At 40.3% G+C, this 12921-nt stretch overlaps 1 protein-coding gene across 1 annotated transcript in view; it reads left to right on the plus strand.

Annotated features, from left to right (window-relative positions):
- The first annotated feature begins 4097 nt into the window (after positions 1–4097).
- Positions 4098–12921, plus strand: part of CHEK1 (checkpoint kinase 1) — a 15199-nt gene continuing 6375 nt past the window's right edge. The window contains 9 exon segments of the mRNA XM_070399713.1: positions 4098–4108; positions 4746–4830; positions 5817–6040; positions 7217–7281; positions 7370–7439; positions 9237–9425; positions 9856–9960; positions 12116–12211; positions 12903–12921. The exon segment at positions 12903–12921 is cut by the window's right edge and continues 90 nt beyond it. Coding sequence (XP_070255814.1) covers positions 4766–4830; positions 5817–6040; positions 7217–7281; positions 7370–7439; positions 9237–9425; positions 9856–9960; positions 12116–12211; positions 12903–12921 — 833 coding nt within the window. The 5' untranslated portion in view covers positions 4098–4108; positions 4746–4765.

The following is a 12921-nucleotide window of genomic DNA, read 5'->3' on the forward strand; positions in this document are numbered from 1 at the left end:
AATACATTACTTGATTTATATACAGAATTCCTCCCTACTGAAAGAGGTTATTCTGAGGCTTGTTTTATTTTTTAAAATTTCTCTTTACCAATATGAATAATACCATTTAGGGATCATTAATGGTCTTTCTCCATAGTAATATGGGATAACCCTTTAACTTATCACTGTAGTTGCTGCTTTGGTGATTCTGTTACTTCCTAGGCTGCATGAAGCTGTCTTTTTGAAAAATTAACTTTTTCATTGTTACACTTTTTTACACTTAGTGTAAAAAAACTCAATTCTAAAAAGCAACAAGTTTTCCACTCCCTGGGGGCAACCACTTTCAACTCTGCTGATTCTCACATTATTTACCTCCATCTCATTAAATAACTTGCTTTATTTTGCTATGTGTTGGTTTTTCTATCTTAGGTATCATATGTTGACTTTCTGGTGTGGAAATTGAAGATTTAGCTCTTTTTCACCATCCTGCTATTCCCATGGACCACTTTAAGGTTCTGTTATAGTTATGATTTAGGTTAGCTCCATAGTTTTTACCTTATGGCTTTTTACAACTAGGCCATGTGGTATACTGTTGTTACTTTGTTCTATCCCTGCATAACTTTTTTGGAGGGAGTTTTTCATTGTTTTTTTGTATTTGTCACTAATTTCTCCCCAAGCTCTCATTCATTTGTTTCAAGTTTCTTTTAATATGCTCAGACTCATTGGGTATGTCTTAGAGATGTCTTGTTTTGGTATGTACCAGTTTGATTTATTCTTTAGGTTTGTTACACACCTCTTGAGTTGGTGTATCCTTTCACTGTCATGTTATGTATGTTAATCTGAATTCTTTCTTGTTTTGTCACCTCTAACTGCCTCCCTGAGAAAGTGTGTGAGAGATAAATTTCTTGAGATCTTGCATGTCTCACATCACAATTAACAGGCTGGCTAGGTATAGAGTTTCAGGATGTGAAAACTTTTCCTTAGAATTATTTTGAAGTCATTGGCCCATTGTGTTTTCTCTTCTAAATGTTGAGAAATGCAATGCTGTTCTGATTCTAACTTTTTTGCATGAGTCCATTCCCTCTCATTTCCACCCCCAGACCTCTTAGGGTCTTCTCTGTATGTAATGTTTCGAATTTTCCCGATGATGTGTCTTATAGTGGATCATCCATTGTGCTGGGTACTTTAAACTTGTAAGTCTGGAAAGTCAAGTTCTTTAGTTCTGAGAAATATCCTTGAGTTATTTGTGGATTTCCCCTAATTCTCTTTCTCTTTCTCTTTCTGAAAAATAAGCTATTTGGATGCTGGACTTCCTGGACTAACCACCCAACATTCTTATTCTGTTTTCCATCTATATGCTTTGTTCTGGAGGATTCCTTAAAAAATATTTTTTGCAATCTGTCTATGTAGTTTCCCTATTTTCTGCTATCACATTTTTTAATGTCCAAGAAGTGTTTTTCTGTTTTGTTGAATATTCCTTTGTTTTGACATCTTTCATATTAAAGGCCTTTACAAATTCTTAGTTGTCTGCTCTTTTTAAGAGTGGGACCCTAGCCCTGTGGTGTGGCTCAGTGGTTGAACATGAACCTATGAACCAGGAGGTCACGGTTTGATTCCCAGTCAGGGCACATGCCTGGGTTGTGGGCTCAATCCCCCATTTGGGGTGTGCGGAGGCAGCCAGTCAGTGATTATCTCATCGATGTTTCTCTCCCTCACCCTTCCTCTCTGAAATCAATAAAAATATATTTTAAAAAGGAAAAAAAAGTGGGACCCTAAAACAGATTGGAAGGTCTGTTTGGGGAAAGGAGTCCGGCTTATTGAATGTGGGCCTCACTCCTGGGATCTGGCTGGAAATCCCTGGTATTGGCATCTTTAGATCTTTTTATATAGGTAACCTTCCCTTGAGAAGGCTTGTAAATCCTCCAAGGATACAAGGCAGGCTGCCATATTTCTAAGTGGGGAAAGAAGGCTTTTGAGCAAGCATGTCAGACGTGCAGCCGGTAAACTTCTTTGCATAAACTGACACTTAATCCCTTTGTTTTCAGTAAGATACCCAAGCCTTTAACTGCCTGATGCTCTCCAGCTCAGATACCAGGTCCTGTACCAGCTTTGGGACAAAGTGAGAGGACCTAAGGGTCTATTTGCTTCTTACCTCGTCTTTCAACCTACCCTCTATAGCCCCACCTTCACCTACATTTCAGTTACCTGGTGTCACTAACTCAACTTGAGCCTTGTGGAAGTTCTGGATGTAAATCAAGTTGCTTTTCTGCTTTCCCATTGTTGGCTCTAGGGTTCATCTAAAGATGTTTATCTGAAGACTTTCCCCTTGCCAAAATCTCGTTTCTCATACTCGTTTCTTGTGCCTTTTAAAGATTCACTATTTTAGTAAGGTTTCAGAAGGGAACAGAGGCTATTGTGTGCAGTCATTCTCCCACAGGGCTGTCTTTAACTGTATTCTACTTGAAACGGGGATGCCCACCCCCTTTTTTTTCAGGCTAATTCCATTCACACACACACAGAAACAGAGCAGGTCCTCCTCTTCCTTTCTTCATCGTCTTTGTCTGCAGCACACAGTGCGCAAATTAGAGAAAATGTAGTAAAAGATGTGAAAGCTTTATTACAGGAAGCCTAACCCGTGAAGTCATGGTTAAAAACGTCTCCAATAGGCATTTTGAAGCGCTCTGGTGTTGTTTTAAAGCAGATGTGTGCATTTTTAAAAGTGAAATTTACTGGCCCGGCTGGTGTGGCTCAGTGGCTGAGGGTCGACCTGTGCACCCGGAGGTCCGCCAGTTCAAGGCCCAGTCCGGAGGGCATATGCCAGGGAGCCGGCTTGGTCCCCTGGTCCCCAGCGGGAGTGTGCAGGAGGCAGCTGACCCATGTTTCTCATGGATGTTTCTCTCTCTCTCTACAATCGATAAGAACCTATTTTTTTTTAAATATTAAAATACGGGCCGAGACCGGTTTGGCTTAGTGGATGGAGCATCGGCCTGCGGACTGAAGGGTCCCGGGTTCGATTCCGGTCAGGGGCATGTACCTTGGTTGCGGGCACATCCCCAGTGGGGGATGTGCAGGAGGCAGCTGATCAATGTTTCTAACTCTCTATCTCTCTCCCTTCCTCTCTGTGAAAAATCAATAAAATATATTTAAAAAATAAAATACGGGTTTAAAAATGTATTGGGGTGACATTGGTTAACTGTGCATTTTTGTGTAACACTTTATACTTATTTTACTCCATTACCAGTAACACAATCGAGCTACTATCAATGTATGTGGCCGATTTAAGAACTGGAGAATTTAACGGAGATGACACTGCCGGTGCCTTGAGTTCCCGGTCACGTATTGCCAAGGGGGAGTACCTACTTGAGTGTTCCGTATGATTTTATCCTAAAGCAGGCCCATTTCCCCCGAATTTACTTCCCTCCTTAACTGGTTACTTACAATGTGCTTTGTACCCTGAGGCAGAACAGCGTGTTTGCGCTACCTACCTGCCTGCGTCTCCCACGCTCCGAAAGAGAAGGCGGGTGGGACTAAGCGACCCAGAGGCTCTTCCTGCAAACGGCGGGGCCCAGGTGCTGCCGTGGAGCCCATTCAGGCCGCACAGGGCACGGGTCATCCTCTCCCTCCAACCGCAGGAGGTCTCGTCCGAGGCCTCCCCTGCCAGGGTCCGAAGGGCGGGCTCTGAGGCCCCCGCAGCTTCCTTCGTCCTTCCCAGCCCCGTTCTCGGGGGGTCTGCGCCTCACTTCCAAGTGACCGGACCGGACAGGTCGCCGGGCAGATACCCGGAGGCGCAGAGCCGGCGTCGTGGCGCCCACGGGTGGAAACCCAGCCTCGGGCACGTTCGTCTCCCGGGTCTCCGGCGCCGCCCGGGACTCACGCGTTTGGGCGCAGAGAGCTTCAGCCGAGGTGCGTTCGGCAGCCAGCACCTCCCGACCTCACAATAGCCCGATACCTGTGGGGCTGCCGCGCCGGCCTCCCGGAGCCGCCCAGCTCCCAAACTTCGCCAACCGGAAAGCGCGCCTCCGCGCTTTACGGCAAGGGCGCGCGCGTTTGCGACAGTGTGACGCGCTCCAGTTTTGGCGGGAAAAGCGCTGCATTTGGATTCCTGCGGTGGCGGGCAGAGGACGGCCTGGTGAGAAGGGCGGCGGGTGGGGTAGGCAGGGAGTCTGCAGAGGAGTTTCGGGGTCCGCACGAGCTAGGAGAGCACGGCGAGGGGTTCAGAGAGACTCCCGCGGAGGGGCGGCCCCGGAGGGCGAAGGAGGGTGGCACGGGGCGCCGGAGGCAGAAGGACTGCAGAGACCTCCCCGCTGCTAGTCTGCGTGCCTCCCGGCCCTGCCTTCCGCCCCTCGGGGCAGTTTGGCCCCGCCCCGTGCTCCACCCGGCCCGGGGGACACTGTGGGGTTGGGAGGAGGGGCCGCAGTGATCGTGATGATCTTGCCCCCTCCCCTAGACCCCTCTTGCCCCTTCTCTACACCCACCGCGAGGCAGTGTCCCCCGACTCCATCACAACTGCTAACAGTTCCTCCGCGGACGAGGGGCCGACCCTGCGCATTCGCTGGGCGTGGGGATGGGGATTTACAGGGCCGGACGCCAGGATGTGGGAGACTGGCCTGTGGTTTAGACGGGGGTAGGGTATGGGTGATGGGGTGTCAGGGGAAAGAAGAGCTGTTATTTATATGGAGGACTCCTGGCCGACGCAGAGTTCAGCGACCTCCCCGATGACGGGCGCGCGTCCTCATCCCCTCTCTTCTGGGTCCCGCCCCTTGCAGCCGCGGTACGCAGCGGAGCCATGGCCGTGCCCTTCGTGGAAGACTGGGACTTGGTGCAGACTCTCGGGGAAGGTGCCTATGGAGAGTGAGTCCGCGTCCTCCCCCCCTGCTTTCCCGCTTGCTTTGCCCCCCTCTGTCTCGTTTGAGCCCCTGTGCGTCGTTTTGGAGTTATTTTAACACAGCGGGGCCTTAGGAAGCGGACCTCCGCCTGTGAAATCCCAGACTTCTGGGGAACGGAAGTTGTGCGATCTTTTGCAAGCACTTTGTTTTCTTTGACATTGACTTTGTCCAGCGCCGAGGTCCGCTTCTCCTGCCACCGCTTCCTTCTTGAGCTTTAGGCGTCGTGTTTCAAATGAACAAATGAACGGACTCTGGAGCCAGGCCGCCTGGTGTCAGATCATCAGCCTGTCACATGCCGATCATTGTTTTGTTCTTAGGCGAGCTGCTGCTTCTTAAGCCTCATCGCAGCGTCTGTATATGTTGGTGTTAGAGAAGGAGGAAGGGAGTGAGAGAGAGGAAGAGAGATCCATGTGAGAGGGAGACCTCTGTGCCCCAACCAGGGGCTGACCCTGCACCCTTTTGGTGTAGGGAGCGATGCTCCCGCCAACTGAGCCACCCGGCCGGGGCCGCGAGCTTCTTGATACTGTTGCTGCCTCTGTTTTCTTAGCTGTAAGATGGCAATCATGGTACTGACCCCATCGGTGCTGAGAACAGTTACCGCGGGATTGATAAATGTTAAGTGATGTTATTACAATTAAATGAATAGAGCATGTGTATATGGAATGTGGCCTAGAATGGTTATCCCAGTTGAGTTCATTTTCTCAAGCATTTATTGAATGGCTTTTGGTTCAATAGCATAATGACTTCTTTGGTGCATTGTCTGTTGTACCTCATATTTCAGAAAGGAGGAGTATCTTTTGAGAACATGGCAGAAACCATCCCCATGGCTTCTCCTTGGTGGATGCATTTATAAAAGTGCAATAATTCTGGATGGGTCGTGTTTAATCTTTTTTGAAGTTTTAAAATAAACAGAATTCAGGCGTCTGGAATGTTACAACCTTTCTTTTTTAGGGTTCAGCTTGCTGTGAATAGAAGAACTGAAGAAGCAGTTGCAGTGAAGATAGTAGACATGAAGCGTGCCATAGACTGTCCAGACAATATTAAGAAAGAGATCTGTATCAATAAAATGTTAAATCATGAGAATGTGGTGAAATTCTACGGTCACAGGAGAGAAGGCAATATTCAATATCTATTTCTGGAGTATTGCAGTGGAGGAGAACTTTTTGATCGAATCGGTATGGAAAGGATTTAAGATAATTATTCTCCTAAATAAGTTTCTAAATTTCTTTCTTGAACTTGGGTCTGCTATGTGGTCATTGTCCATTAGGAATTGCTTATGCAACAGAGTAATTGGAATAAATTGTTTTGTTTTTGCAACTTATATTAATACATGAAAGCATAAAAGTCATCAAAACTTTTTTCCCAAGTTGCATAAGTGATTTGGTTGGTATTGTTGCTTCGTAAGTTTTAAGAATGATAAAGTGTAGTCTCATTGTATATATTTAGAGATCCAGAATGATAGCATGTTACTATGTTTCTTCTTCTTTTTAAAAAAAAATATATTTTATTGATTTTTTTACAGAGAGAAAGGGAGAGGGATAGAGAGTTAGAAACATTGATAAGAGAGACATCGATCAGCTGCCTCCTGCACACTCCCTACTGGGGATGTGCCCGCAACCGAGGTACATGCCCTTGACTGGAATCAGGCTGACGCTCTATCCACTGAGCCAAAGCAGTTAGGGCACTATGTTTCTTCTTTATGTGTTCAAGTGAAATAATGTAGAATTTTCTAGGATTGCTTTTATAGAACACTGAGAAGTACATAAAATATATTCTGTGGTTCTAAGTTTATTATTTAAAGCTATGGTATTAACAGTTAAAATTGATTATTAGAATCACAAGTATTTATCTTAGGAGAGAGTTGAGTGTAAAAGAAATCATGAGTTAATAAGGGAGATCAAGATATAAAGAAGATGACTGACAATAGAATACATCTTAAAACTGTTCCTAAAGAAACATCACAGGCATTCATGACTTTGTTGTGTGTGAGAGGTTATCTGAAGTTTAAATCTGTTGTTAAATATTTAGTGAAATTAGCTTCGTGTTGCCCATGCTTCCACTTTGGCAATTACACTTGAGGAGTGGAAAAATCTTGGCATGACATTTTGATGAAATCAGGGGAGAATTTGAAAGACCAAATAAAATAGATAATGGTTAATATAAGATAAGCGGGGACTTTCAAGGTTGTGATTATATGTGTTAGTGGACTCCAGAGTCTTTTTGATTGTTAGCATAGGATTCTGTTTGCTAAAGTACAATCACAAATGTTTAACCTTAGCATTAAGAGGTTATGTGGTTGATTCCTGATTACATTTACCTGGTAAACTAACTTTCATTATGAATTCTTATAGAGCCAGACATAGGCATGCCTGAACAAGACGCTCAGAGGTTCTTCCATCAACTCATGGCTGGGGTGGTAGGTACAGTTGACTCTAACTCTACTTAAAATTAGTGTGAGTGACGTAAGTTACCAAACTCTAATATTCTTCCCTCTGCTTTCTTAGACTTACCTGCATGATATTGGGATAACTCACAGGGATATTAAGCCAGAAAATCTCCTATTGGATGAAAGGGGTAAGTTTAGCATTTTGTGATTGCTACCTAAATTATTTTAATACCAGCCACACAAGGCTGTTTGAAGGCTTTTGCATTATTGAAATTTCAGGGAATAACAAAACAAAATCCAAGGATATTCAGAGGTCATCCAGTAGTATTTTCAGTGATTACTACTTAGAAGTAACTTGGGACTCAATGTCATTGGTTTATTAAGATTGTCATATATAGATATTAACAGGTAATTACACTAGCTACCTTCCAACTCAAATACAGGTAAACATCATCAATGGCTTACATGCTATATTGTAGATGTAATTGACTTTTAAAGAATTAGTCCCCTATTTTGGGACAGTTGTTTTTGTAGCTTTTATTTTATTTTATTTTTTTTAAAATATATTTTAGTGATTTTTTTTTAAAGAGAGAACGGTGAGCGGGATAGAGAGTTAGAAACATCGATGAGAGAGAAACATCGATCAGCTGCCTCCTGCACACCCCCCACTGGGGATGTGCCCGCAACCCAGGTACATGCCCTTGACCGGAATCGAACCTGGGACTCTTCAGTCTGCAGGCCGACGCTCTATCCACTGAGCCAAACCGGTTCAGGCTTTTGTAGCTTTTAAAACAAATAAAACAGTGATGACTGTTCTATAAATTTGTGCACAAACCCAATATAAAAATTGGGTCATATAATGAATATTTTTTATGACACTTGCCTTTTTTTTTTTTTTTTTTTTTTACTTATACCCAATTCTGTGTCAGTACATATAGCTATACCTTTATTTAAAAACAATTACTTATATAGTTTTGTTGTGTATGTGTATTATAAGATTTAGTCATTTCTTTATTGATGGACATTTAAGTTATTTACAAATAAAATGAATATCCTTAAGTTTGTGTGTTTGAGGGAGTATTCCTGTGGATATAGTCCTAGAAATAGAAATTACTGGCTCAAAGAGTGTGTGAATATTTCAGATTTTAACATCTTTTGCCAGATTGTCCTCTATAAAGGTTGAAAATAGGGAATTTTCCCTAATTCCTAAGACTAGATTTGATTCCTTTTGCTATAAGATTTTGTAATGTCCTATATTTTCATAACCTTTGCAACAGTTGTCTGTTGTTAGCCTTCTCCAGTAATTTATCTAACTACATTGGCTAGCACAGTGTCATTTTGTTACAGAAGGCATTCACCAAGTATAAGATAAATTGAGTTTTACCTGCAGTTTATGTGTGTGGAAGATGGGAAGTTAGAGTAGAAATTTGCTTTTCTGGTTTGTTTGTTTTTAAAGTTCCTCTCCCTTTTCTAAGCGTAGCCACTTTGACAAGAAGTTCTGGTGGTTTGTGGATCTTTAGTTTTGGTGTGTCTTTACAGGGAAATTTTCTACAAGCCGACAGGCTTTGCCTGCTGCTGGGAAAGTTGTACCTAATACATTATTGATGTCTCCTCCTGCCTGCTGCACAACCCAATAAAGGGCCAGGCTCTGCTTTTAAGCCTAAGTCTCCAGTACCCTTTCCAGAACGGCAGCCCCTTCTGACTTCAGTATCTTTCTTTAACCTGTTTGTGTATCGATATTTCTCTTTTTAAAAAAAATATATTTCTCTTGAATGAGCAGAAGCGATGAGTTCTTTCACTGATTTTTGCTGGATGATGATGTCTTTTATTTCTTCTTTTTAAAAATTTCTTTGTTGCCTCGTTTTAAGGCAGAGAAGTTCTACAAACCTTGGGTGACACCAGTGATTTTCCAATAAAGCTTTATTTAAGTATATCTACTTACAAAACATTTTTATCCAGTGCCATCTCTTTTTCCTTTGGTTTAGATAACCTCAAAATCTCTGACTTCGGCCTGGCAACAGTGTTTCGGCATAATAACCGTGAGCGCTTATTGAACAAGATGTGTGGTACTTTACCTTATGTTGCTCCAGAACTTCTAAAGAGAAAAGAATTTCATGCAGAACCAGTTGATGTTTGGTCCTGTGGAATAGTACTTACTGCAATGTTGGCTGGGGGTAAGAGCTATTTAATCATGATAAAATTTGTCTCCCGTGGAAAGACAGATTTGTTATTCCAAAATTAATGAAATAAGCCAAGGGCATCCATATTTATATGACAGGACTTTAATAGTAAATTATTTATAATTAAGTTGGAACTTTTAATCCCAAAGGTTTTTAAAAATGAGGTATATATAGGCTATTAAACGAAATGCAACAGTAGCTCTCGCTTTTAAGATTCATGTGAATACTTTTGGAAAGAGTAGAACAGGAAGTGGTTCGGCTCATCTATCTGTGAGTGCTTCTGAAATTTTTGTGAGCTGGTATTCTTAGTTTGAAAACGATATTGAGTTAACTAGGAGGAAATGGATTTGTATTGTTAATTATTTTCCCTGGAATCTTTACTGCATAATGATATGAACACTCGGGAAACTTGTTTCTTTTTTAGAATTGCCATGGGACCAGCCCAGTGACAGTTGTCAGGAATATTCTGATTGGAAAGAAAAAAAAACATACCTCAACCCTTGGAAAAAAATCGATTCTGCTCCTCTAGGTAACTGATTGAAAGTACTGATTTCTTGGATAATGAAGTGTAGTGCTATTTGATTATTTTTTCTTATATTTTCTTTTTAACTTTTAAGTTATCATATAAGTAATCTATAATCCTTGTAAATAAATATAAAAATGATAAAAAAATTTAAAAATTGATTTCAGAGAGAGAGAGAGATAGAGAAAAACATTAATGATGAGGGAGAATCATTGATCGACTGCCTCCTGCAAGCCCTACACTGGGGATCGAGTTGCAACCTGGGCATGGTTCCCTGACCTCCTGGTTCATAAGTCAACACTCAACTACTGAGCCACGCTAGCCAGGCAATAAAAAAATTTTAAAAACCAGTCCTATAATCCTTGAGAAATAGCTTATTTTATTTTATTTTTATTTTATTTTTTTTTTAAATATAGTTTATTGATTTTTTACAGAGAGGAAGGGAGAGAGATAGAGAGTTAGAAACATCGATGAGAGAGAAATTTGCTGATTTTCATTGCACATTGCAGCTGGGGTGGTAGGTACAGTTGACACATTGTGATGTGTCACAATGTGTGGATTGAATCACACTGCCTCCTGCACATCCCCTACTGGGGATGTGCCTGCAACCCAGGTACATGCCCTTGACCGGAATCGAACCTGGGACCTTTCAGTCCACAGGCTGACGCTCTATCCACTGAGCCAAACCGGCTTCGGCGAGAAATAGCTTATTTTAATATTTTGATATATGCTTCTATACTTTGTTGCAAAATATATGTATTTATGTGTGTTTTTACAAAAAATGAGATTACACTACGTACACACAATATTTTGTAATCTTTCTTTTGTGTGTGTTAATGCTTTGTGAACTTTTCCTATGATTACAATTATAGGCCTATGTCATTGTTTATAAAGACTCTGAAGGTATTCTACTATATGGACATTCCTTATTATACTCATCCAGTTCACTTTTTTAGAGATCTAGATTTTTTTCTAATTTTTTTACTGTTATGAAAGAGAGATAATGATCATCCATATAACTAAATCTTTGCACATACCTTTAACTTATTTTATTAAAATAAAACCCCGGAAGTGGAATTGCAGGGCGAAGGACATTTGTAGCTTTTAATTATTCTAGTTTACTTTGCCAAGTTGTTTTTCAGAAAGTTCATATATTTCATCACAATGTCATTAATTTACCTTAAAAAATATTTACTTTAATAATAGGCCTATAAAAATATATTCAGTGTTTTTTGTTTTTTAAATTTAGTACCAATGACATTGTATATCTTTAATGTATTTATTAGTTTTTTTAACGTAATAATGTCATCAGATCTTTGCATTTATTTTTTATTGAATTTATTGGAGTGACATTGGTTCATAAAATTATATAGGTGTTAGGTATACAATTCTGTAATACATCATCTGTATATTGTATTGTGTGTTCACCATCCCAGGTTAAGTCTCCTTCCATCACCATTTACTTACCCTCTCCTACCTTACAATCTTTGCATTTATGACAAATACTTTTCACAATTTGTCATGTGCTTTTATTTTATTTTTGCTATTTTGACATGCAATAAGTGGTGTATTTTTACTTATTTAAATCTATTATCTTGTCCTTTGTGGTTCGTGGCGATATTGTCATGTTTGGAAAGGTCTTTTCTATTCTCATGTTAGAAAAAAAATTCCCCATTACCTGTTTTTTTTTATTTAAACCTTTTGTCCATTAGAAAATTATTTTTGTGTTTGGAGATATATGAATTCGTTATCAAGGTAATTAGGATGCTGGAAAGTAAATTTTTAAAATAAAACTGTGTGAAGGAGTATTTAACATGACATTGGAACAAGTTTGGTATTGAAAATGGATAAGTTGTATCTTTTTGTTAATGTTGTCAGCTGGGGAGGAACATTCCTACCTGGTTGTTATGCTACTATCTGCAAATAATTGAAAATCAGACCTGGGCAGACTATTCTAAGATATTCTAAGTAGCAAAGAACAACTGTATGAAATTAAAGCAATAATTTAGCAGCTTTAATAATTTATTCTTTCTATTCCCCAGAAATGATATTTGGACATAAGGAGAACAAGAGAGAGAGATGTGTTCCATACCACAAGCTATAGGCTTTCCTAATCTGCATGACTCTTTTGTAAATGTTTGTCTTAATGTTTTGTTTTCAGCTCTGCTGCATAAAATCCTAGTTGAGAATCCATCAGTAAGGATTACCATCCCAGACATCAAAAAAGATAGATGGTACAACAAACTACTCAAGAAAGGTAGTATCCTTAAAATACAACTATTTTTATTCTGTGAAATTAGGAATTTGACAAGAGTGCAGACGTTTTGAAATAATCATTGTGGAAAAAGGGAGAGGAAACTGTTAAGAGAAAACACAGGATCCAGCTGAGGATAGTAACCGTGAATTGATAGTGGCATCATTTTCTGTTTAATGAGTGTTCTTGTTACAGCTTTTCCAGTGGAGCAAGGAATGTTGGATAGAGCAGATTCATAATGTTCATTGCCATGATCATAAATTGTTGTTTTTATTTTTTTAAGTTTTCATTCTTTAGCTAGGTTTCTCTGCCCTCACAGAACATTTTTCTATTACCATAAAGGGTACCAATAAAATTATGGCCTTGTACTCCACACGTGGAACACACTTACTGATCAGTATTTGTATAATTTGACAAGTGAAGCCTAGTCAGTTCGAAACGACCACATTCTCATAAAATCGTGTAGAAGGAGCCACTATTTGTTGGATAAGTATTTTGGTGTTAAATGAATTCAGATGTAGTTTCACTTCTTTAGATTGCCAGTTATATTAATTTAAAAGTATCGGCATAGAAGACTTTGAAAGCATTTGTTTTTATTTTATTTTATTTCTTTTCTTTATTTTATTTTATTTTATTTTATTTATTTTATTATTTTATTTTATTTTATTTTATTTTATTTTATTTTATTTTTTAGGAGCAAAGAGGCCCCGAGT

This window comes from Myotis yumanensis, unplaced genomic scaffold (assembly GCF_028538775.1).
Source record: "Myotis yumanensis isolate MYYU_CA2020_CCGP unplaced genomic scaffold, mMyoYum1.0.hap1 SCAF_19, whole genome shotgun sequence".
Classification (NCBI taxonomy): domain Eukaryota; kingdom Metazoa; phylum Chordata; class Mammalia; order Chiroptera; family Vespertilionidae; genus Myotis; species Myotis yumanensis.